Here is a 26,972-nt window from a genome sequence, read left to right as displayed (position 1 = left end):
CACGGTCTTATGTAAACAATTCAGTCAGAATCCAACCAAGGCTGCTTTTTTAATTAGCTTTTAAGCAACTGAGAAGGTCAAACCAATCAATGGCTGTGTTTTCATGACAACCTTTGTCTCGCTTAACATTCCCAAAGGTCTTTTGTTTTACAGACTTCGTTAAGCGACTTAAAAATGAGACGTGTTTTCACAAGTTAAATTAAATTTCATTAAAGTAATTTGAGCAGAGCACGTTGGCGAGAAAAGTGGTTTGAATAATATGGCGGGAGATCCAAACGAAGCTTGTATTAAAGTTTTTCTTCTTATAATTAATTACTGTTTTTATGCAATTAGTCTGCCTCTGATGAAGGAACTGATTTCAGCAAAGGTCGAGATTGCTAGCACTTAGAGGCAGGAGAGGAGTAACGGAGGCGTATTTTCATCATTCGCAGAGAAAAATATGCCGTAGATGAAAAATTGCGTGGGTGCTTGAAAGGCCACAATTTTGGTTCGAGAACATGGTTTAAAACCACCATGTAGGTAACATTTGGTGTGACCATTTCTGTATCTCTAAGCAAACATTCCATTTTATTTGTCTGCAATTTTGTTGGCTGTTTCGACCAGACTTGTGGGCGATTCCAGTGAGGAAGCGAGTAGCTGTTGCATTTTGATTTGACAGCCCTGTCAGATGAATAACCACAAGAAACTTCTAATTGGCCAAAATTGGCCGTGTTTTCATGAGCAGTTTTTCTGGTCACTTAGCGAGTGACAACTGGAAATCCAAACCAGATAGCTTAAGCGAGTTGGTAATTAATTTTGGCCAACTCGCTTAAGCTACAATTTAATGGGAATTCCATTGAAGTTTTCCGCCTTGCTTAACTTTAAGCGAGTTGGAAAAGTAACTGTTTTCACGGGATTTCCAGTTGTCACTCGCTAAGCAACCTGAAAAATTGCTCGTGAAAACACGGCCACCTTTTAACATGTACAAGAAATAAGATTGCTATCTCACCGTATTTTCCAAAGTGTCTAGGCGCTAATCTATTCTTGACATCGTCATGCTCATTTTGTCATCCAGTGCTTCAAGGATGTCTTCCATGTTTTCCCTTACCTGTTTGTGAGATAAAAAAAAAAGTGTTATTTTTTTTTGGCCAACAGAAGTAAAAGTTTAACTACTGGTAAATCCCGGTTTTGAGCTGGATTCGGACTCAAACAACTGCCTAATATATTTTGGTAGTGTTGATATGAAGTCTAGCCTAATGCTGGGACTTATACGCAGAGGGATTGCAAATGTTTTGAAATGACCTGATATCATTGTAACAAATGTGATGCCGGTTGTTCCGAAGACAGTTCGCACTAATCCAGGACCATAATTACTCCGGCTTTCCAAAGGAAACGCCTGAGTTGAAATTCTGGCTTCGCTTTTTTTTTTTTTTTTCGTTCAGTCACAAATCGCAGTCAAGTCTTTGACACGCACGTGCGATGCTATGCTGCTGACCAAAAGGAGCGTGGCCTCTGGGGACCAGAATGACTCTCTGATCTTCCTTTAATTACTTCTTCGGGACTTGAAAAATGGAAAGGAGGAAAAACACAAGTAAATGTTTAGATAGCCCCAGAATGGAAGATCAAGCTGTACAGAATGCTCAAACCTTTCTGTTGAAGATTTTCTTTCCTTTAACTGCCACGAAAACACAATGATCGGAGCGTTTTCAAGTAAGATTAAGTTTTGAATACGCAGATTAAAAGCAGCTTCCTGGACTTTAGAAAACAAAAATGGTAATGTGCAGTATTACTTCGAAGTTGAATTCCACTTTTAGAACGATTGGTAAACCCAGAGCCGATAAAATGCCTGCAAAAGTCGTCAGCATAATAAGCTAGCGTGAGGAATTAATTTCAACACGCTGTTATGCTGAGAAGCTCGTCTGCGAAATTTTGAACATTTTTTGCTTTTAGATAATTTTTTTTTTGGCCTTATCGTGGATCAAAATGTATTGTTATTGAACTTCCCGTCACGTTTCTTACATTTGGTTGCCTTAATTTGGGAATTTGACGTTTTAAAAGTGAACAGTTTTTTTACAAATTGGATTTCTGCATGTTTAATTTAGGGTGACCTCTGCAGTTTGTTTGTTTAGTTTATTCGCTTTGTTCAAATATATTTTTTGGAGTTTCATTCAGCTACTACAGAATTCCTGGTAAAAGAACTAAGCGGGTACTAATTTTAACACAGTTGACATCACAGGTGGTCCTTTCTACACGTATCATTTAGAGCAATTTTCGAAGCATTCTCGTACATTGTCTTATAAACGGCTAAAATTGTAACGCAACCGCCAACAGCATAATGTCATGACTATTAATCGTGGCGCCTCTGTTGACATACGATATATCTCAAAATAATTGGCTTGTTGACTTACAACTTTCATCTTTCTTTCACTGCGCTGTAATATTTCGTCCCATGGGGAAGAAATAATCTTTTTTCACATTTTTAAATTGGTTTTTACATGTGCTTTTCGCTTACACTTTCCGTTGTTTTCTGAAATGTTATCCGTTATAGTAAAAGAATGGAAATTCTGTTGTATTCGGTTTTATTTTAATTAACTCATTTTTGCGCATTCAATTTTCTCGATTATTGTCGCGAAGCAGAGAAAAAGTAAGACTATAATTTCTTATTTTCTTATCAGTTTTACACATCAAGTTAAGTCCTTTTTGTTGACTTTTTTAAAAATATTTTGGCCCTTCATTTATTCAACTTTAAATAAGCGGATATGGTATATGATATGATATATGCACATATGGTTTATTTTTGTGCTTACGCTTGCTCTGACAAAAATGCCAGGGAATCAGGGGTGGGTCGCGTGCAATTTTATGCAAGCGTCAATAGGTTGAAAAAAAACCAAACCAAAACAAAAAAACTCTGGCATTCCAAAGTTTTACAATGTAAACTTGCGCATCCAGGTCACAACTTTGCTAGTTCATAACGAATGAGGCAGTAACAACATGAAAGTGTCGTGTTGTCCTAAATTAGTGAGACAATCTCAGATAGTGCAGAGCACAATTGATAGCTCTGGCACAGTAGTCCCATAAGTAGTCACCCTTGCTCGGTTCACTTCCGGTTTGTTTCTACCTTGGTAGTCTGCTAGTGCTTTTCCCCTTTGCAGTGTGTATGTTTCAAGGTTGTATTTTCATTCACAGTCCAAAAATTACGTACAAATCACTACTGGTGTTTTATGTTGACTTTCGTTCATTTTAAATTCAATATGTTGAAGTAGCAAACATGACAATTTAGCTCTTCACGCCAGCTTTGTAACTTGACACTTTTGTTTTCCTCGCGAAGGCATGTAATATGAAACCCTTGTTTACTCCAAAACACACCAAAGATGTGCTTGTATTTTGCAGGTAAATGAAAGAAAGTTAAATATCTGATGTAGTGATGAAGAAATGGAACAGTCAAACGATGTTGTTTTACTAAAAATGCAAATTTTCTTATCACCGACGAACAAGAACTAATTTAATTGTCAGATAGTCATGAAATACCACTTTCTTTATCTGTTGCCACCTTTGTTGTTAACAATAAAACAATTCAAAATTAACACACAATGATATTGATGGCTGAGTTCTAAGCATTTCAAAGAAAAGTATTGAAGATAAACAGCGCTACTTGGCCGATATGTCTCCTAAAAGACTGATTAAATTAATTTGCACTTTCATTAGGTGCCACGGAGTCTACAGCAATATTTGAGCACTTTCCTGGTTTCTTTTGTCACAAATTTACAATTTGTGGAGTATTACAGCCACTAACTTGGGAACTTTTTGGTCTCTCTTACAGACACAATTAAGGCAAGAAATAAGCAAGCTGCTAAGGAAAAGCAATACATTTGAACCCTGACAAACACACTATTGTAGATTGAAAACAGCAGATGATATTTGTTGAACTGGTTTGTGTGTAATTCTAAAAGCTACGCAGCCACAGTAATGTTTCACTGTTGCAATAAAAAGGGACGATTGGCGTTACCTGAAAAATAACTGACGTCCTTGGTCACATGACATGACATATAAAATACTGCATGGAAAGATGGTAACTAACAATGCTAGAATGCATGTGTCTTACATGTTGAGTTCTACCATAAGGAAAACCACTCAACATTTGTGTGTGATTCTGTATGCAATGTATCCTCCACCTAATATAGAAGCTACGAACGCCAGCTAATCTACGCATGCGTTTAGAGCAAAGAGAATGGTACCACAAGGAGAGCAAGGGGTTACCTGAAACAAATATATAGCTTTGCAATGTTCACACCTTACTGACGGCGATGGAACATGTTTTACGTAGAGTACACATGTACCTTTACCACCCCACTCCCACCACTTCCTTACCTCTAGACTAATTAATTAATTGAAATTGATTAATTAAACAAACATTAAAGTTTACACCTTAGCGCCATAAGGCCATAGCGCAATAGTGCCTCAGCAGCAGGCAGCCCCCATAACCATCCCAATAGTGCACACTGCACTAAAATGCCTGAGTTCACGCAGACATGCGTCTTGTTTAAACTCGGTTTTGATTTTTCTGATAAAGAAACGTACATTAGTGCTAACATTAAGAGGATTTTATCTTAGGGTAAGGGGAGACTGAAAGGAATAAAATGTAAACAGCAAAACTGTCTAAACTTCTGCAAAAACCTAAGAAAAATTTTCACTAAAGTTTGGTTAGCTCAATCGTGCTTTGAACAACCAGGTCTTGAATAAATGAGGATAGGCTTCTTGAGTAAGAGACCCAGGCGTACTCAAAAAAAGAAAATCCGAGCTCTTCCAACAGGAGTTGAACCTATGACCCTTGGTCTTGCTTTCTGAATATGTCTGGGTCACTCACTGAAGAGGTGTGTCATTTTGACCTGATATTGGTTTTGTCCACAAAAAGAGGGCCTACAAGTGAGACTGTTAATTGAAAGCTCCCTTTGCATGAACGGTTAATTAAAATCAATTTTCTTACACGAAAAATTATTCTTGTCACAAGGTCTGAAAAATTTTGTAAACGAAGCTTTCGACTGTATCGCAGAGTCTTCATCAGCGATTAAAGTGAGCTCACATTGTCAGGTGAATGCAAATTGTTTAATCATGTGACAACAGATGGTCAAAAATGGTGGGAAGATCATAGCCTCCGTCTCTGTTCAGTGTTGGGCGTTGATGTCTGATATGGATGGCCTCCCTGATTTTCCTTTTGATATCTACCGACTCTTTATCAAGAATCTTGACTCCTTCCCAGTCGATCTCGTGGTTGGCCTGAGACTGGTGTTCCCAGATTGCAGATGTTGTTTGTTTCTGATGTTGACCCAGTCGCTTCTCCAGAGTTCTCGCTGTCTCGCCAATGTAATGCTCTCTGCAATCGTTGCATGTGATGTCGTATACCACGCCCGTCTCCTTTTCAGTTGGTGTCCTGTCTTTTGGATGGACTAAGATGGACCTCAGCGTGTTGTAATTAGGCTCGTGGTATGTGTGGATGTCTTGTGCCCTAAAGACTCTTTTAAGATGTTCTGACACTATGATCTTCCGCCATTTTTGACCATCTGTTGTCACGTGATTAAACAATTTGCATTCACGTGACAATGTAAGCTCACTTTAATCGCTGATGAAGACTGTGTGATAGAGTCGAAAGCTTCGTTTACAAAATTTTTCAGACCTTGTGACAAGAATAATTGTTCGTTTATTTATACACCAAGGTCAAGAATGGCCAGCATACATAGTCAATTTTCTTACGTTTGAGCATACTACTTATTTGAAATGGAACCCCTCACAACTTCTCAGAAACAACCTACTTGAATTGTATTACTACAATGACAATTCATATAAAAGCCTACCTTTGCAAGATCTTCGTTTCAATGGTTTTCTGTCACCACTGCATTAGTCTTTTCCAACTGATTCTTTAGAAGATCACACTCTCTGTTTTTTGCTTGCAGCTGTTCCTTTAAGGAATGGATTTCTACCACGTGCTCATTCAGTTCTTCTCTTGTCCTTTTGGCTTCTCGATCAGTGGCCCACTTTATTTCGCTCTGCCGTTGTTCTGCCAAGAATGACGCATACGGATTCTGTGCGAGGCTGGGATTCGCTGTTGAGGGGGATTCTTTATTTTCCTACTCAGAAAGAGTAAATAAAACCACCAATAAGTGGACATAATATTTTTTTTCGCGAACTTCAGCTGATGCTAAGTGTATCTACAAACCCTTTCAAACAGAAACGCTCTAGAGGTTTTAAACAAACGACCATTTTTTGACTATGACAATTTATGTTAATCACGCGTGGTACGTTACCGATTCGTTTAGTGGCCATACATGCTAATTTTATAAACGCATACGAAAACACTGAATGCGAACAGAAAAAATTCTGCAAAGAATGTGGTTTGAATGTTTGAACGCCTTGCCGTTTGAACGGCAAGGCGATAAATTGTACCGTATTCCTCTGAACTTAATGCCCCAACTTTTTATAAATCATGTAGAAAGGAAGTGAACTCAGTTTTTCAATTACGTTTTCATTGATATCGTAAGGTCGCTAATTATAATTATGTTGCGTTGATCAAATGGCGAGACAATTTTACAGCATCTAAGTTAATCAGGGTTTTGTTGATGTAAAATGAAGCCACCTTGTTGTTTTGTCACAAGTCATTTCACTTTAAACCGATTCATAGATGCAATCCAAATAGTCATGACTAACCTGGGGTTGGGTGTTCTTGAATTTTTTCCTGGGTAGCTCTTCTTCAACATCGTCAGAAGGGGGCTCCAAGGCATCTGGCAGATTTAGCCTACACCATTCTCTGTCTTTACTGCAAAGGACATCTTCATGATCTGCAAAAAATCAAAGTCATGGTTTAACGTATGTTAAACGAATGCATAGTATAACAGGTATGACGTTGCTAGCTCTCAGAGCAACATAGAAAGTGTCATGCTATGATCGCACACAATGTTTGACTCGAAAAATTGATGTTTTACTAAATCGATCAATGTAGATGAAGTACAAAATAACTCTCGAATCTTTGGCGATGATAGCACAAACTGTAAATTTGCAGAGACGTACTCGTCAATCTCCTCAACTCTCGATAACTCAACAACAATGAAGATTTAGTAACAATGAAAGCTACATAAAACCTATTTTTTATCGAAATGTTAAATATCACAACTTCATTACCCTATTCATTTAGCATGAAAACTACTTAGAAACTGTAGCCTAAATTTCACTAAGATCACATTCGAGACAGAAAGCATGGAAGTTGAACTTACCACATAATGCCAGAATTTTGGCCTGTACTTTTTTCCCTTGCCAGTTAACAGTTACGATCGATACTGCCTTCACATAACGTATCCTTGTCTGAGCCGACAATTTTACAGGTAGGCACAATACCAGTCTTCCTTTCCATGGCAAAGTAGAATGTTTTGGAAAGTTGCTTCTTTGTTTCTTTACAAACTTGACGCAACGCAAGTGCCATGATTAGATTTGCTGACAAACTGCACTGAACGAGCGTGGTGCTGAGGCCTTTTAATAATGCGAATCTTTGGCCATCGGGTCAAAATCCCTGGGTTCTCATTGGAGGAATGGCTATGTTTTGTTATTCATTTTGCATATGAATACAACAACCGATCGGTACCACGGTGGACCGCTGAGAGAAAAGCTTTGGTAGAGTTCAAGTGAAATCCGTGCGACATAATTAAGATCAAAGTGAGAATTAATTTTGCCATCCTCATTTCACATGTGATTTATTTCATCTAGTGGTGTAAAAATTTCTTTCAATGGTACCTAACAACAGGGGTAGTCTAATGCAGTAGATCAAGAAGAGTCATTCGACCATTTTTTATTCACGTGGCAGTTTAAAAAGGGGCAGGAGCTACAATGTCTTCTGTTACTGGCTTACAAAATTGACTTATCTCACGGTAAAGATAAAGCTTACGCTCTCCACTCAATCCATTTGGTTCAATAACCGGAGGAGTAGTGGTTGAAGGTGGAAGAACCACGAGATCTTTCAAAAACATGAAAGAACGTTCAAGACTGTTTGCAAATTCTTTTTAATAAACCATTCCAGGGTTTTGCTCGGAAATCCTGAAATGATGGTAGCTCTTGATGTTTGGTAACTTTCTGAAATACTGGCCAAGGAAGGAAGCCCAGTCATAAACAGGTGCGATGATTCTGCCATCGTGCGTTCCAATGAGTTGTGCCTTGTTTAGGTTACTGGAGTTCTTGACCAATCTTGCAAATTCGTATAGTGATGAGATATAAGTTACTTTGTAAACTTTCTTGATTAACCCAAAGCACCGATCGGGGCCAAACTTATAATGTGTCCCGCTATTAGAAATGAGTATGTAATTGAGTGGTGAAGTTCCAACAAAATTCTGTAAGCCAGGTAGCAAAGGAAAAAATCATTTTTGGTTTGGCCGGCGCAGTTGTCGGCATGAAGATGAGCATGCTGTTCTCCAAGTCAGTAGTGTTCGAGATAATAATGCACATAGTTGATCATTGCGTTTGTTCCTTTTCCCTTGGAGACTGCTTCGTCAATTAAAAAGTTAACTTGGCGAGGAATCGCTACGCACATAACTCCAAAAATTCCACATTTTGGCAGAGTCTTCAAATATATCGGTCCCAGTTGTAGAGGATTGCTTGGTACGTGTATTTGCTGTGCAAAGTCAAAGGAGTAATGTATTGTTGCATTTAAAGAACAGGGTCTGCGGGTTTCACAGTTAAGCAAAGTGTCAGTGTCAAGTGTTTGAAGAATTTTTTTCGCAGTCATTACACGAATTTCTGTAGAATTCTCTTTCAGTTTGCGCAGTGTTCAAGTGTTCCTGGTGAACCTTTACACACTCTGATTTTTTTCATCCGAGAGGTGGGCAGCTCGCTGTAGTTTTGTGGTGTTTTGTTGACAAGCTTTAAACAAAGATCCGTCATAGGTTTAGCGACTGCCACATCAGGATAAAACTCATCCCACAGCTGCAAGAATTTCCTGTAACTTACGGCTTTCTCATTTGAGGTCTTGCAAGTTCCTTCGTACTCTTTCCACATGCTCATTTTTGTCTCCGACGAAGATAAGAGTCTGATTTCTTCATTTTTAAATCCAGGAATCCTGCTAGCTAGGGAGCACAATGGCATTTTCTTCCACACAATTTTCAATACGTGCATGGATTGCTTCGAGAGATTTTTCAGACATTGCATTTCCTGGCACACGTTTGGTGTTTCTGTGAATTGTTGGGAAAATTCCGTGCTCCTGATAATGTTCTTTTAATCTTCAAACCTGGAATAACCAATTCTGTACAAGTGTAAGAACATCTCCTTGCAAATGGGGCTCGTTTGGTAAATAAAACTACACTGAGGACTCCTGCTTCTTTTGTTGCCAACCTTTTCTCTCTTTGTGAATACTTGAATATTTGCCAGGATGATAAGGTTGAGTTCCGTGCTAGAAAGCTCAAGGCAGTTATTCAAATTGTAAAGAACCGTCTCCTCTGTAACTTGATCGGAACATGGGCGACCATTTAAACCAAGAGCACAACTGCAAGTTTCCTGCATGAATTTCTTCACCTTTTGTACAATCTCATCAGAGTTGTCAATTTCAAGCTCAGCCATTTTAGAATTGTCGTGTTGAATGATCTGTAACAACATTGATTGTCATAACAACTGTTGCCATCATGGCAAAATGACAACAGTACTGCAGTCACACGCATGGCTGTGCATGTAACTAACAACAGCTGTGATCTTTTCCCTGCTAATAAGCACCAAATTTTTGTTCAGTAATTGTTTTCTTGACTAAAATAGACTCTTTGGCAAGAGCTTACCTAGTCAATACATAATATTGAAAAAAATTTGATATTGACTGCAATTTAATTTCTCCTTTTGAATGGATACATTGAGAATGGATGTTGAAACCGTTCGAACGGTTGTTGCAATTCTTTGAACGGACATTCTAGTTGGCGAACAGATGCAATAACTGTACAAACGGACGTCAGACCCATTTGAACGGATGCGAGAACCGTTCGAACGGATGTTGCAATTAACTTTGAATGGACGTCAGAACCGTTCGAATGGATACGCAAAACATTCGAACCGGTAACAAATGGATAACGACTGGTTAACCTTTTGGAACAGATAACCATTAGTGTCCGTTTTGCCTTTCAGGGTCACATGTATTCAATGTATAATTGTAAGAAAAAGTTTAACAAACCTTTGAAAATGTAATAATGGTTACGCAGTAGAGTCTGAAGTCCGCCACATTCATTCTTGAGTTGAAGCAAAGTACTTCCTCCAAACAACATTGCTACTTCAGAAAGTTGCAGTTCACCTGACAGACATAATGCCACAGTTTACCACAGTGCGAGATATGCTTGACACTGTTAGCCCAAAGAAAGAATGACAAATGTAGTGCACTGACTTGCCGCAGCTACAATCTACAATCCCGGCCAAAAGTCCTTGGGACAAAATGACAACAGGTGACACATTATTGTGAAGTGGGAAGTCATTATTTAATTTGCCAAACCCCGCTCCCCCTCAAAACAATGTTGCAATAGTGGGTCTATTTTGGATGAATCAACATCAACATTGTGCTCGGGGTGGGGATGGGGAGGTGGACAGAAAGACCATATGCTGGCAAAAGTGCAAAGTGTCCCTAGACTTTTGACCAGGATTGTAGCTTTAAAAAAAGCATGTAGCTCTTTAGTATCAAAGTCAAACAATGTCATCAGTTTATATATAGGGTCCACATGCAGCAGATTACTTTCACGTCGCAACTGTACATTTGAGATTTACACCAGAACTCTAGGAAAATAAAAGTGAAGACAAGTAACAGTAATCCACAGTTGCTCTGTAAACTACACTGTTTTATCACTTTAAAACTGCATGTCTTCTTCCTGTTCTATTGTTACTCTTTCTTAGCTTCTGGCTTTCCTTTAACATGAGGAACAGAGGAAGAAACGTAGCGAGAGACTTCCGTCAGCAAGAATATGTAGAGAGACAACAGGCTGCTAGCACAGCTCCAACCCACAGTTCAGATGTCCCATCTGTCTACGAATTTGCCTCTTACTGCTCAGTCATCAACTGAGCACTACCAAGTAGACATCTAACTCAATATCAAGAGATTGCCAAGGACAATAACAACAATGACTTTAACAGGTGAAGTCAAAGAGCTGCTAACATATAGTTACTTTCTGCTCGGCTTTAATAATGATGATCTTAGTGTTTGTTAGCCTGTGAGCAGGCTCCCATGTGTTGCGGCAGGAGCAAAGTGGAAAGTTGCGAGAGACGCTTCAGCCGACTCTCGCTTTGTTCATCGACAGCTTTGCTCATTTGTTCATACTACCAACGATATTAGAGCCTGCTTGCAGGCTAAGTCTTAAGTTTGTGCATGAAGACCCCTGTGAGACATGTGAAGCAACAACCATCCTTGCGTTGAGCTCTATTTGTGCAGCATGTCCCTCGCCCTATGTGCACCAAACTATTAATTAGTCATTGATTACAGGTGAATCATGTATTAACATATGAGAGGAATTCAACTTAAAACTTTTCTACAGGTGAGGGGTTTTAACTGATACTGCCTGTATTACTAAGTGTACTAACAAACGTGGAGTCCAGATGTGCATTGTTAAAGTTAAGAAACAAGACAATCTTTACCTCCTTTTCGCCATTTGGAAGCATAAGCTGCAGAACTTGGAGTCCATTTGTCTACCTCTAAAGTAGTGTGTGAAATGTTTGCTGACTTGTCACTTTTAAGAGGCAAGTCCAATAATTTTCTTGCCACAGTATTGACAATAAGGTCTTTCAGTGATCTATCCAAGGCTGTACAGTTTCTCATTGATTCCTTAGATGGACGAGGCTGGAAAGTGGAGGATGATACTTGAGAAGGACAAGTATTTGAATAACACCCAGTCTTACAACTCAACTTGTCATCATTGACGCTTCTGTGTTGCTGAAGCTCATCTTCATGAATATCAATGCTGTTCCTCTCCTTGTGGTCACTAGATGTAAGATGATGTTGTTCAAGCAAACCACTTTCTTCCACAGATTGTTTGCCAATTCTGTTAAATGGCGTTTGCAAATTAGGATTGTCCCTTTCCTTTATTAACGTTTCAGGTACATTTCCGCCATCAATATCACAACCTCTTCTCAGTATCATTCCCTTTATTAGTCTCTCCCTTGCTTCAGCATTCTCCTCAGGAAATGTCCTAAGCCTTCCCATCTGACAGATCTATGAATGACAGAATTTCCAGAATTGCATTAGCAATGCAACCTAGCACAAAATTAAGACCATAAGCGAGCCTGCTATGATAAAACTAATCAGTGTATAAACAAGTGACAACCACACCCCTAAAAAAGTGTACATTTTGCAAAAAAGGGGTGGTGAACGGTAAATGCGAGAAGAAGTAGTGTTTTTCTTTGCGAGCCTGAGACATTTTGACTTTTTAAATTACGAGACCGAGACTCACAGTGTTTTAAATCCGAGTTTGAGACATTCAGATCTAAATCGTTGGATGACCGGACATTTTGTGCAGTTGTTTACACCTCAAAGGAAAATTTGATTCAGAGCTTAAGTTCTAAATTAAGTTGTACATTACTCATGTTTGAGAAAGAAAAAAAAAGAAAGCAAACGAAAGACACAACCAGACCACCTTTGACTTCAGTAAAATTGCAAGTAGTTGCAACCTGTCAGGACTGCAAACAAGCAGGTCTTCCAGCTTAACGTGTCTATCGGTGTGTTTGCTAATATAGTCAAATTTCCACTAATGGCTAACTCTTTTCAACTGCCACTGACACCTTTTTAAATCCCAGCAGGCAGTCTATACATTCACTCTTATTTTAGGATGTGTCAAAAACGAAGACCGAAGACCTAAGACCCTGTGGTCTAAAACGAAGACCCTGTGGTCTAAACTGAAGACCCACTGTTCTAAAACGAAGACCCACCGGTCTAAAACGAAGACCCACCGGTCTAAAACGAAGACCCACCGGTCTAAAACGAAGACCCACCGGTCTAAAACGAAGACCCACCGGTCTAAAACGAAGACCCACTGGTCTAAAACGAAAACCCACTGGTCTAAAATGAAGACCCACCGGTCTAAAACGAAGACCCACCGGTCTAAAACGAAGACCCACTGGTCTAAAACGAATTCTTGTAGCACATGGTGAATAAATTTGCGAGTCACACACAGTTGACCTTTGCGCCTTTATATGATAAGGACAGTAAAGCAAAGTAATGAAGTCACCTTATCGTAATTTGCTCATATGCATTTGAAAAATAGAATATTGGTGACAACAAAATATACTAAAATCGTCACTAACACGTACATGTATATTTCTATACTGTTGAAATTTAATTGCATTACAAAATTTGACACATGTTGTACCGGCTGAGATAAAGTAACTATCAAGTTTGTCGCATGCTCAGATGACATTTTAATTTATGCGCTACAGAAGTGAGGAATGCATGTGAGAGTGATTACGTAATTTTCCTGGGAAAATCAAATTCTTGTAGCATGTGGTGAATAAATTTGCGAGTCACGCACAGTTGACCTTTGTGCCTTTATATGATAAGGACAGTAAAGCAAAGTAATGAAGTCATCTCATCATAATTTGCTCATAAATTATGCATTTGAAAAATAGAATATTGGTGACGAAAAATTATACTAAAATCGCCATTTAAAAACGTATATTTCTACACTGTTGGAATTTTATTGCATTACACAATTTGACACGTTGTACCGACTGAGATAAAGCAACTGTCAAGTTTGCCGCATGTTCAGATGACATTTTAATTCATGCTCTACAGAAATGAAAGCAATTTAGCCTAGTGTAGAGTCTTAGACTGGTTTTAGACTGGTGGGTCTTCGTTTTAGACCGGCGGGTCTTCGTTTTAGACCGGTGGGTCTTCGTTTTAGACCGGTGGGTCTTTGTTTTAGACCGGTGGGTCTTCATTTTAGACCAGTGGGTCTTCGTTTTAGACTGGTGGGTCTTCGTTTTAGACCGGTGGGTCTTCGTTTTAGACCAGTGGGTCTTCGTTTTAGACCACAAGGTCTTAGGTCTTTGGTCTTTGTTTTCGACACATCCCTTATTTTAACTTCTCTACAATGGCCACCACTTCACAATGGCAACAGCCACTAAAATGCATCCAAACTACTAAAAATAACCTCTCGACAATGCCAGTTAATCAATGACTGACAAATGATGTATTCAAAACCTCACTTTTTAGCATGTTGGTAGTCTCTGTTTCTGTTTGGTTTCGGTTTATAGATATCTTTTGATAGTGTTATGTAATTACATGCTAAAACAAGCGTTTTTAGATTTAGAGATAACAGTGTTGCACCCTCCCCCAAAAAGGTGTCGTTTTACACCTCTACTTCCCCATAACGACCACCTCTCTACAACAGCCACTATTCTGTTTCCAAGGAGGCCATTTTGGGGAAGTTTACTTTAATCCTTATTGACCGCGTGAAATTTGCCGCTAACTAACGTTGTGACCCAAATTGTGGGAAGCGAAACAGATGTCTCTTAAAGTATCTGGTACAAAAGTCCAGGCTACTCTGTAATACAAATTCAAACCAAACATGTATTTTAAAACTTTAAGGCCTTTAAGGTGAAATTAAAAATAACAATTAAGTTTGCTTGTTAATTCCTGTGTGAATCAATAAGCTTGAATAACAATTGAATAGTAGAAGCAATAGCAAGCGATAGTGGGAAGCAAAGTGTAATTACATGTATATAATTTTACCGAACATTGCCGCTGTGCGGTGTACTCTTTACTTTTTGCACTGAATATGAACTACTTGTTCAATAAGAAGTCACTAAATGTACTTGCTTGATATTTAAGCATCATGCTAAGGGGGGAGAAGCACTTTTTAAAGAATTATGACGTTAAATACATATTTGTCTGACCAAAATTGTTTCTTGTTCCAACAAAAATAGATTTGACTGGACAACTTGACCAGTGGCAGCTGGGATATCATTTCAAGCCCAGGTTATGAAACAAACAAACTGGGACTTAGACTTATTATTCTTTCAAATAGTCAAAGTCTTAAAAAGTAATTTTTCCATGAGTCAACTTAAAGAGGTTTTAAAAACGTGTCTGCGGTTTGCCATATTCAATTTCAGAGAAAAGTTTGGCATTGTTTGCCAGCAGATTTTACGACAAAAAAAGAACATTTCAACTTACCCGCAGAAAGACAAAAAAAAAAAAAAAAAAAAAAGGAAAGAAAAACAGCAGAAGAGGAGAACGGTCTCGAACCCGGGAGAGTTCTCACACTCCACCTTAACCCGCGACTTACGCACTTAACTCCAATGCGCCACTTAAGCCCTCACGCTTTCAATCTATTATTTTTAAAGTCTTAATTTTTCAGGTAATTATTGGATATTGGTCTATTGAAGTATTTTCTTTCTGTAGAATAGTTTTCTTTATTAAAAAAAAAGAGTCTTGCACGATTTTTAGCTATGTTGAAAACAAATTCAACGATCTACAAGTTTTTATTGACGATTTTTTACGGTTTAGCACGGTTTTGTAGCAGGGCAGTAAAATAATATTAATTCTTAGTTCAGTTTTTATTTTATTGATCACCAAAACCGTCAAAAAGTGTTTTAAACCGTCCAAAAACCAACCTAAATCGTAGGAAATATGTCGTAAACCGTCACTTAATCGGAAAGTTGGGGTTAGAATAACGTTTTTATTTATTCATTGGTATCAAAATTCCCTCTACTTGTAGTACCTAAACTTAGGTTAGCAGCGTTACTATTGAGCTCTGACACACGTGACTGCGACAGACACCACTTCCTTAGCTTGTACTGCCGATAAATGTGTTGACATATTATATTAGTTCCTAATTACTGGTTCCCTTTGTCTTGTCATGTTGAAACCTTAAATACAATTTTGGACAAAACAAATGGAACATCTGGACCACCCCTCCCCCCATTTCAATGATGCCAAAATGGTGCATTTTTGTTCCTTCGCGCCTTCATCATTGCTTTGGGGGGGATGGGGAATAATTGTTCCATTTTATTCTGTCCAAGATTGTAGCTACTGTCCAAATTTGAGGGCAAATGAACAAATTCCCTGTGACTTGTAGCTTTCAAAAGGGATCCAAAAGATGATTTGGAGACTCACATTGAGAGGTCGTGAAAAATTTGACAATTCATTTTATTTCATAATTCTTGGAATCTTGTGATAGGCTATCAGCTTTAATTTGGTACGGGGTTTAGTTATCTACAGTTTAAACCGGACGCACTACATCCCTTGCACACAAAACACCTCTAAAGGTGCTCTAAAGGTATATAGTAACCTTAATGTCACTTGATTTATAAGGATTTTTCATGAGTGCACAACTTTGCAGATATCAATTCTAACAGGTGTTCATTTATTTCTGGAGTGAAATTTTCACTTTTATTAATTGTAAGATGCACACATTTGACTTATTAGTCATAAAAGGTGATACTTTGCGATATTAATCATAAAATGCGTCTCTTACGATTAATAATCGTGAAGGGTCTGCTAAATCTGCGAGCCAGCGAGCCATGCGAGCCACGGTGTGAGCCATGCGAGTCATGCGAGCCATTTACGCGAGTATTTTTTTTTTCTTCAACTGGTCTGGGAGGTCGTCGACTTTTCGCCAAGAAACATAGATCTCGCGCCCGACTATCACTAAACTATCGCTATAAACTGCTCGCCCGCCATCTTGAAAGCGGAGATGACCCTGGGGACGAGTATAAACGGTACAACCTCGCTCCTAGGGTAGTCTCTCTTTCCGGGCCTGGGAAATTAATTTTAAATAAAAATTTAGCTACAAAAGTGCCTACAATTGAAATATTCCCAAAAGAAAATCCTAATCTCGCTTCGGTTACCAGAACTATTGCTGGTGTAGCAAATATGAAAAATGCTCTAAACATCTGCACATCGTGCCAAGTCTTGCGTCATAGTAATGGCTACCCTGAGTGTGATGAATTTTTTTCTTTGTTTCATATTTTTGTTGTTTGGAGAAAATTTTGTGTATTCAAATCGCCCAGGATCCGCAAAAAATAAAAACGATGCGACAAAAATTTATTAAGGTTCAGGACTTAAGTAAAGAAATTTTCTGAGAAAAACGTACGGCTCCACCGCCCCACCGCTACTCAAATGGGTAAGTGAATGGTATCCATTGGCACCTGTCATTCATTGATATCCACGTTGAAAATCATTCAAGAAAAAAGAGAACAGTACTTCAGGGCAACTCCGTGTATTGGCGTCAAGAATGGTGAGTGAATCGCGTAATTTTAACAGGTTCGCTCTTTAGTGAATCAGAGTTACCAAAACTTTGTCGGTTGGCTGACTGCTGCATGTGGTTGTCCCTTCCCTTAGAATTTAATATTGCAAGAATTTAATATTGCGATCTTATTCATCTTGTTCGGTTGCTCTTGTTCTTGTTCTCATGTGAATGTAAATGTAACAAAAAAAAAATCTTAACATTTTTACTAGGGCTCGCCCTTTGGCTCGCATGGCTCGCTGGCTCGCATGGCTCGCTGGCTCGCAGGTTTATAAAACTCAATCGTGAATCTTACGATTTATAATCGTAAACTCCATGATTAATAATTATAGGATGACTCAAACCAAATTTCACTCAACCAGCTGCCATTACAAAAAAAATTCATACTCAAGAACTACATCTCACGGGGCTTGCTCTGAAATAAATGTAATTGTGCGGTTCCAGAAAATGTCCATACCCCCCCATGGAGGGTTTTTTTCCCAGTTGGACCCCCACCCCCCAGGATTTTCCATTCCAGCGGGCTTCATGGTTCTCCCCCTACACCTGGAATTTCCATGATTTTTCTACTTGGACCCCTACCCCTCGGAAATTCCGTATCCATAAAAAACAAGACTTAACTCATTAATTGTAATAAAATTTAGCTGCAGCTGTTTATAGTTACGTTGTAGAAGAAGACGTACTTTTTCACAGTAGACTGCAGAGGAGGCGCCTTCCTTCATGTCATGTTAAAATGTTTGAACCGGTGTTTAAACTAATAAACAACTGACTTAGAAGCGCTTGACACTCCCAAATGGCATAGCAGCTGACTTTTTTGTCATTAAAGGAAGTTTTCATATAAGAAACTCAGAATGTACATAAAGCTCTTTCAAATAACCGAGGCGAAGTTTTAATTTATGCATGGTCAAACAACATATCAAATAGACCATTTTACAGTTGTCTGCCCAACGAACTGACCTTTGAATGGCAGCGAGGCTGGAGTTGACCTTGTTTTGATACAGACCTCGCTGCTTTTGTTGTGTAAATCAAGTTATTCTAATGCTGACTAGGTGTATTTGCATGACAAAAGCAGAGAGGTCTGTATCAAAACAAGGTCAACTCTAACCTCACTGCCATTCAAAGGCCAGGTCACCCAGCAGACAACTGTAAAATGGTCTATTACTTTACACACTCAATAAAGTCGTCATGCAACATTTTCTTCAAAACAGCTGTTTCCCAAATGTCGCTTTATTTTTTCTTTCACCCAAGGAATACATCAATTAAGTCATACACTTTGTCTCTGTAGTTTGTAAATGATAGTTAATTCATTTTATGCCTTAGGTTTTTGAATTGTCATACAATTTATATGTGAAACACGCATTGTTCAGTCAGTCTATAAATGACCAAATGAAATCTCAGCTACTGCCCCAACTACAACGCTCCTCGCTGTCCACGTTTACATATATAGTTCAAGACAAATGGCTTTGAGTCCACTTTGCTCACTTAAAGCAAACTATTAACTACACGAATAACGATGAAAATATGTGATACCCTAGTTACAGCAAGTCCGAAACGGGAAATAATTTTGTACGAGTATCAAACGAAATAAACAAAGTACGAATCTCATTTAATTGAAAGCATGATTAATGCTGGAAAAAGCATCTGAACTGCATTTAAGCTAAATACAGCACGATGACTTCAAAGTATAAAATATCATCAACTCATTGTTCATGTATTGCTGCACCTCTTCGTTGGCATTTTGTTCAACTTGACATCCAACAAACACGATACTCAGGATTGCTGTCCGTCATATGACGTCGGAAGAAAAATGGAAAATATATGATAAAGAATCTAACATTTATTTCTCAATGGATGGAATATTTCTGTTGGTTTGGTTGCCTGAATCAATTAGGAAAGTACGGTTGTGTTCATTCGATTGCATTTCTGACCCACTGGAAAGAAAACTCGAGTACTCACTGCCCCCCTCCCCTTCGGAAATTTACCTCTTTCAGACCCCCCTACCCCTTGGAATTTCTGTGACCCTCCTTGGGGGGGGTATGGATATTTTCTGGAACCACACATTCAGCTGAAGTGTTGAGGTGACAAACTTTTTGTAGAGCTTTCCTTTTATGAACTGAGGGTGTTTGTGAAAAATATTTTCTGTCTTTGACTTGTCGATGAAAAGCAATGCAAGCGCAAAATATATCATGGCCGTGAAACAACAGCACTGCGTTCAATGCAAAATAAACAACTTTACTTAAAGATTATCCAAACAATTATTTTGAAAGCGGTTCATTTAATGTTCAAAATGTACCCAAAGTAAAAGGAAACGGGCATATAAACCAACAACTAAGTGTGTTTATGCACAATATTTTCTCCGTCTTTAAGTCTTTGACAAAAAGCAATGCAAGAGTGAAAAGATATCGTGGCTATACTTGAACAACAGTACCGCGATCAATGCGAAATAAAAAACTTAACAAAGATTAACCAACTGATTTGAAAGGGGCTCATTTAATGTGCAAAATGTACCCAAAGTAAAAGACAACAAGCAAATGAACAAACAGACGGCAAAATCTCTTCCTGAAACACAAATTGAAATGCTAGCTTATTTTTATAAGTGATATTTTCTTACGTGCGATCTTCTGTTGATGCGAAAGCGTTCGTGATTACCTTGAGATGTAAATGAGGAATGAAGGAACAAAAACACAGCCAATGTTTCCCGAAACTCGAATTCCTTAAAAGAATTTGGAGCTTAACCCTTTAACTGGTAACGGTACAAATTCGTACGAATTTAAAGCACCAGCAATGTTTTGACAATCTGCAGCTTTCTCAGATCTGAAGATGTGACAGTAATAATGTTGTTTTATGGCAAAGTGATAATTTTTGAAGCGTTTGAAGCCAATTAACTCGCTACAGCTCTCAATTTTCATTGCATATGGCTATTTGTTCTGCAGCAAAGCCGAAAATGCTTGTTTTCTACTACATTCGAAAACAACAACACAACACTCGTCTTTGCCTTCAAAGTTTTTAATGAAAAAATAATTTTAAATCCAAAATGTTGCATTTGCAGCAAACATCAAGCATTTTCCTTCCGTTCACTAAGAAAATCTTCCATCAAACCGTCAACCGACTGAGCAATTACCATTCAACTAGAGCTATGGTCGCAAACCTGGCCAAAAGGGATGCCTGGGAAATACGCAATGTCAGCAGCATGCAAGATAACATACCTATATTTCGTGTGTTTTTTATAAGTGCTGAGCCAGCCAATTCTACCGGCAAAATATTGCGCCAATTGCATTCTTTAGAAGTCAAAATTCATTCAAATTGCCTTGGCAGGTCTTGGAATCCACCCACAGAATGACCATACAAATACTTTTGGCATTCCAGTCACCTTCAAATCATCTCTCACCTCCAGGTTAATTCAGAAGTTTTCCCCTACTCACCATTCTAGCTTCATGATGCCAGCCTGGGGTCTTCTGCAGCAGAAAATGACTCAAAAAATACTTATAAACCGAAAACTTACCAGATTTGAGCCCATGTGCTCACTAATATCCAGAAAGCAACGGCCACATACTGACGTCACAATATGAAAACTTGAGCCCTCGACGTTATTAAACAGCACATATTTTCAATTGAACTTCTTATATGCAATCACGAAATTCTAGAGATTGTCTATGCTCAGAAAAAAAAAAGAAAAAAAACTTGAAAAATAGGTCCCCAAAGGGTACTTGCGTACTGGCTGGGAAAGTTGAAGTTGGGAATAAAGGGAATGAAATCAGAAGGAAAATGATGTAATAATGAGGTACTTCAGTGTGAATGATGTGTGGCCTCGCACTGAAAATTAGTTTTGAACTGCTTGGTTATGTACACAATGTAGCACAACAGGTATCTGGAAAAGTAAGATATCCTAATTTTACGTTCCAGACATCTTCCACCAACATGGCCTTGCGGTGTTTGCTGCCATTCATGACTAGGAATCATCCGCTACGAATGAAGTCTTAGAAGTCTTTATTAAGAAATCAGTCACAACATATGTGTGGCTTTACAATCAATAACAAACTAAGGTAAACTAGAAAAAACCTATCATATGTATTACAAGAAAAATTTTAAGACATAAATTTAAAAAGACATCTATTTACAAAAGCCCGTTTGAATCGTTCCGTTTTTACTTTAGGGAGTATGAAGTCATGGCCCCTTTCTCTAAGAGCTCTGTTACGTTTGGGTGGGAAAAATGATCTTATTTGTATAGCCAAAACGATAGGCTCGCCGAAAAAAAGTGTCAATCCGATCTAAATATTTACCTTGATAGGCGGAGCCCCACACTTCTAATCCATACAGAAATAATGACATTATTAAAGAGTCGAAGAGTTTACTAAGCTGATCTTTAGTGTACCCATAATATTTGCATACCCTAAGAATATATAGTCGACTAGCAGCTCTAGAAAGTAAACTGTCAACATGAAGATCCCAATTACAAGGATCTTCATGGAAGGTAATTCCCAAAAGTTTCAGCCACTCTTTCCGCTCAATCCCAGGCACTGGAGGAGGAGCAGGCTGAGTAGTTCTACTACGCAGTAGCATTTCCCACGTTTTTGACAAATTTAAAGACATCCTATTGTTGGCTGCCCAGCTCTCAAGGTTCTTAACTTCTGCGAGGGCCGTGTCAGAGTTCCTTCTAACAGGTACAGTAATAGTGATATCATCAGCATATTTTGAGATCCCGTTGTTTGAATCAACTAGCTTTATATCGTTCACCATCAGAGAGAATAAATTTGTGGGCCAAGGACTGTACCCTGTGGCACTCCTCTAGTAATATCAACATAATCAGTAATCTTTCTATCCACAATGACCCTTTGTTTGCGGTTGCCAAGGAAGCTGATAATCCAGTTGATGAAATATAGATTAAGATTAGTAGCCTTCAACTTTTCGCAGACAATTTTGTGAGAGACAGTGTCAAAAGCTCTACTAAAGTCAAATGACAGAACTCGAACAAAGTCTACATCATCATTTAGTCACCTGAGCCAATTATGTTGACACTTTATAAGCGCCATCGTGGTATTGCAATGTTTCTTATAAGCAAACTGATCCATACCAATCACAGACCTAAGCTCCTTGAAAGTTTCTAGTTTGCAGACTAGCCTCTCAAACAGTCTCATGATAATGTTCGTGAGGGATATCGGTTGAAGCTGAGCACATGACGACAGTGGAGATTCTTTAGGAATTGGTGATATGTTGGCAAGCTTCCATGGAAGAGGAACTGACTGCTGTCTGAGTGAAGAGTTAAAAAGCTTGGTGACAACTGGAGCAAGGTGGTGTGCAAAATCTCTCCACAGCCAATAGGGAAATCCGTCTGGACCTGGAGCAGTGCGCTTCAAACGAGTCATAAACCTTCTGACAGTAAAAACATCGAGAGTGGAGATGTGAGTTCCTTCCGGAATAGGTAATAGCTCCAGGGCTGAGTACTGTGTCCGTATTAATTCTTTGAAAGAACAGGTTTATGTCAAAGAACAGGTTTATGTTAGTTGCAAAGCACGGGAATCGTCGATTGAAACGTGTGGTGTATCCAGCTAAAGAAAGGTGTTTTGATTGAAAGTTGTTTGTGGCTGTTTGCTTTAGCAGCTTAATACTCAGAACTGGAGATGTTTCTATTTCGTTTGTGGACAAAAACTGAGCTCGCTGTCTTCATAATACGGTAAGCACATTCTAATTCTCTGTATATAAAACTGAACTCAAGAGAACGAACCTCATTTTGTGAAAAGTGGCGCAAGCGTTTTTAAGCTAATCGTGTAGCGTAGTTGATGCAAACCAATTACTTTTCGACACTCAAATGAAAACTGCTCTAGCTTACAAAATGATCTTTAGTTTGTATTAGTTTGTTGGTGACTGATGTTTCAACAACCTGAGCAGAAGTCATCTTCAGATTCAAGTGAATAGTGTTTGTCAGTCGATGGTGTTATAAGTCTGGTCAGTTGAAAGTGATTGGTCAGTTTAGCCATGATGGTATTGGCTGTAAGACTCGGGTAAAGTTGTCATCAGTCATTGGTTGTTTCAATCCGTCTGTTGTTAGTCAAATCAGTCCTACTGTTAGTCAAATTAAGTTGGTCTGTTAGAGGTCCGTTTGTCGGTTTCGTTTACGTTGTGGATAAATTCATTTGTAATGTGCCAGTAGTTGTTGACATCTGTTAAGAGGCATTTGTTCCAAGTTGGTGTACAATGTACCTGAGCTTTCCAGAGTCAGTTGTTGAAAATAGTTTGTACAACTGTAGGTTCTCGTTGAAATGCTTCTCAGTTGTATTAATTGATATCATTGTGTATTAATTTGAGGTGGTTTTATTGTTAATGGCAAAGGTGGCAACAGAATAAGACTGCACTATTCCGTGACTCGACATGTCAGACGTGACTATCTAATAATTAGATTAGTTTTTGTTTATCCGTGAAATGATAATAAGTGTTTTGAAAAAAAATTGTTCTTGTTCCATTTTTCACTAGATATTTAACTTTATACCAGTTTTCTCCAGCAATGAAGAAAAAGCACATCGCCCCTATATTTTTGAGAAAACAATAGTTTTGTGTTGTACCTTTATGAGGAAAACAAATGTAGATGTATCAAGTTACCGCAAACGTTGGTCTGAAAAGTAAAATTGACAAGTTTGCTGGTCAACGCATTATTGAATTTAACTCACTTTATAACAAGATCCAATTTAGCATGGTCTTATTCTGTTGCCAGCAATGATCGTAGTTTTTCTCCGGTTTTGATATTCAACGAACCCACTTCAAATTAATATTGATATCAAAGTAATATTAGTATTTAAATTATTATATTTAGTTTTACTTTCATGACTGTAAAGCGATATAGAGCTTTGTATATACTCGCTATGTAAATAATGTTACCTAACTTGAGACTTGAAACAACCAGACACATGAAAAGGTGTATTAACTTTGTAAGACGCTATGAAATCTGCAGAGTTTGAGACGTTTCCTTGTCACATCCGAACACCTGGTAACTTTTTTGGTGACAAAAAGTCAGTTACAGAAAAAGTTTTGACACTTTATCGGAGATGTAAGTAATCCTTTTGAACCATGCAAGGAATCTGTTTCAAAACGAAAGAAACAATGTGTCGCCTCAAAGTCTAATCTAACTAATTTGTGGTTTAACTTGCCACCATGGAGTCTTCAGGAATATTTGAAGAGGTTCCATACCACAAACCTTTAAGAAAATCTCTGCTAAAAATTCCCGTTTTTAAGAATTGCTGTTAACACAAAATATTAAATTGCTGCTGAAGACACTAAGAAAAGAGACGTCCAAACATTTATATCAAGTTAAAGTTTCTGGACGTAACACAATCTGATTGGTGTGACATACATACATCTCTCACTCATCCATTGACCCGCTCATAACATACCCCAGACGCGCTGACTATGAGGCATTTTTTTGCAAAAAAATATAATTCAAAAATAATCCGTTTATAGACAATTGTATTGAAACCTGAAAACGAAACTATACCCCTTTCAGCGTAACTACTACATCTATCAATTCAAAGTCGTATCGTAAAGGTAGTAAAGATATTGTTAATAATAATAATAAAAACAAATTGGAGTAACACAATCTTTTCCTGGGTTTCTGAAGTTTCTTGTTTTATCTTGCACCATGCAATTGTTGCCAAACTCTCAAACTGGCAGCCACAACCATGAAACCCATGCCAGGGAGATGTTGTATTTGGTCATAATTATATATGTTGTAGTTTGTTTACTTACAGAAAATATCTGGGGTTCTAATAGTAGGTTAACCGGGGCGCTATAATAGGCAAACAGATTAGCTAACAGACTGCTTAAAAATGAAAGGAAGAAAACTCCTTATGTCATGCCATAACATAACCCTCCTTCATTGCCATCCCCTCCACACCAACCATCAGCTTGTCTTTTCATTTAACAATTAATCAGCTCACGATTATCCCACACTAATCTGGCTATTGTTTAGATCAACATTTTAAATCCTGGGGTCAATTCAATAAAGAAATTACACTTGTGGTTTTTACATGTGTAATTTACACGTGTTAAGTCCGGCTTGTAAATACAAGGATTCAAAAAAATATTCTCTACACTGTCATGTATCGTGAGTCAGGATACAAGTGTAAATTACAAGAAATTGTAGCCTTACATTGGTAAAATCTGCTTGAATGTACATGTACTTTTAATAAATGCAAATTTTAATATCTCTGCTGCCCTTTCAAAATCTGCTGGCCTATATAAAATTCCAAAAGGTGGATGAAGGCGACCACAGGGAGAAGAACCTTCCCTTGAAATTCCCAGCTCTTGCTGAAGAGTTTACAAATATCATGAAGGACAGCCAGGCATGGTCATTTGACATGATAATTAAATAGCGTTTCCCTTATCTATATAAAGTGGGTTGAATTTTCTTTGTTAAAAAAACTAGCTGATATGGTGGTAAAACATTACATTGTGAACCACGCGAATAACTAGTAAAAACTTATTGCGGATAATTCATTGTTTTGTTAGAAAAAATGTTCAAGGAAAGAGAAGAGTGGACGCTTATTTCATGTTTTTGTTACCATTTAAATAAGCTAACAGTATGATACGCAATCAATTTCTTGACTGCTACATGTTAACAAATGTTGCACATGGATTGTATTAAATTATTTCACCAAAGAAAAGAATTGTTCATCTTCTTCATAAAAGGCATCACAAAGTGTCCCTATCAATGAAATTCCACTGAAGCAAACGTAGTTACACCAAATATGAAGTATATAAAAGTGTGTAAAATACTCAGTCAACCTGAAGTATTCTGAAACAATAACTGGGTTCATTTCTGGACATAAGTGTGTGTGTGTGGGGCGGGTGGTGGTAGTGTTGGGTTATCATCCCAGAAAAGTAATGAACTGCAAAATAACTTCACTGGTTTTCTCAAATGTAAACAGCCCTCGACCTATGGAATCAGAACAAAATCGAAAAGACACTTAAGTAAGACAATCTCAGATAGTGCAGAGTGCAACTGATAGCTCTGGCACGCTAGTCCCACAAGTACTCACCCCTTAACTCCATTCACTACCAGTTTGTATTTTCCCTTTGCAGAATATGGACAGACAGAAACCTTGATAATACATAATCTTAGCAGTGCGATTGTTTCATGTTTGTATTTTCATCAAGGTCCAAAAATAAGTTACATTTACTGTTTGTCTTGACGGTCTTTAAATTTTATTCTGGTGTTTTATGTTGATTTTCGTTCATTTTAAAGTCAATTTGTAAGTTGAAGCAGCAAATGTGACAATTTCACTTTTCCTGCCAACTTTGTAACTTGATACTTTTGTTTTCCTCGCGAAGGTATGTAAAACCTTATAAAACCATTCGAAATAATTATTGATATCGTGGTGTATTAATAATATTAATACAACTAAGAAGCGGTTACATGAGAAGCATTGAAGGTAAACAGCGCTAACTGGCCGAGATCTGTCCTATATTAGTGAACAAGTTACCTCTATAGAGACAATTTGACATGTATTAATGTCACTAACTCTGAAGATTATTGGTCCCTCCTTCTTATAGAGACAATTAAAGGAAGAAATAAACAGGCTGCTAAGGAGAAACAATACGTTTCCCTTCTTTATTTGACCCTGGCATACACGTTATTGTAGTTTGAAAACAGCAGATTATACTTGTTGATCCAACCTAGGGGTAATTCCAAAAGACACGCAGTCACAGTAGCGTCTTTCGCATGAAAATGGGAGAAGTGGTGCTCCCTGAAAAATAACTGCCATCTTTGGACACATCACA

The 26,972-nt window shown here is 38.1% G+C and overlaps 1 protein-coding gene and 2 pseudogenes across 7 annotated transcripts in view; all 3 read right to left on the bottom strand.

Annotated features, from left to right (window-relative positions):
- The window catches only part of LOC110041625 (putative tRNA (uracil-O(2)-)-methyltransferase), a 166,184-nt gene that overhangs the window by 20,387 nt on the left and 118,825 nt on the right, over positions 1–26,972 (bottom strand). For 5 of the 7 annotated variants that reach the window (XM_089289648.1, XM_089289649.1, XM_089289646.1 and 2 more), the window contains 2 exons: positions 11,605–12,178; positions 10,163–10,279 (listed from right to left, as the gene is read on the bottom strand). In XM_089289648.1, coding sequence (XP_089145774.1) covers positions 10,163–10,279; positions 11,605–12,178 — 691 coding nt within the window. The other 2 variants (XM_089289650.1, XM_089289651.1) reach the window with 2 other exon arrangements.
- On the bottom strand, positions 7,689–9,568 carry LOC149112013 (uncharacterized; annotated as a pseudogene).
- Positions 19,826–23,646, bottom strand: LOC149112012 (uncharacterized; annotated as a pseudogene).

This window comes from Orbicella faveolata, unplaced genomic scaffold (genome assembly GCF_042242905.1).
Source record: "Orbicella faveolata isolate gen_17 unplaced genomic scaffold, um_ofav_v1 contig_2, whole genome shotgun sequence".
In the NCBI taxonomy this organism is placed as follows: domain Eukaryota; kingdom Metazoa; phylum Cnidaria; class Anthozoa; order Scleractinia; family Merulinidae; genus Orbicella; species Orbicella faveolata.
This window is presented reverse-complemented; position numbering and strand designations above follow the sequence as displayed.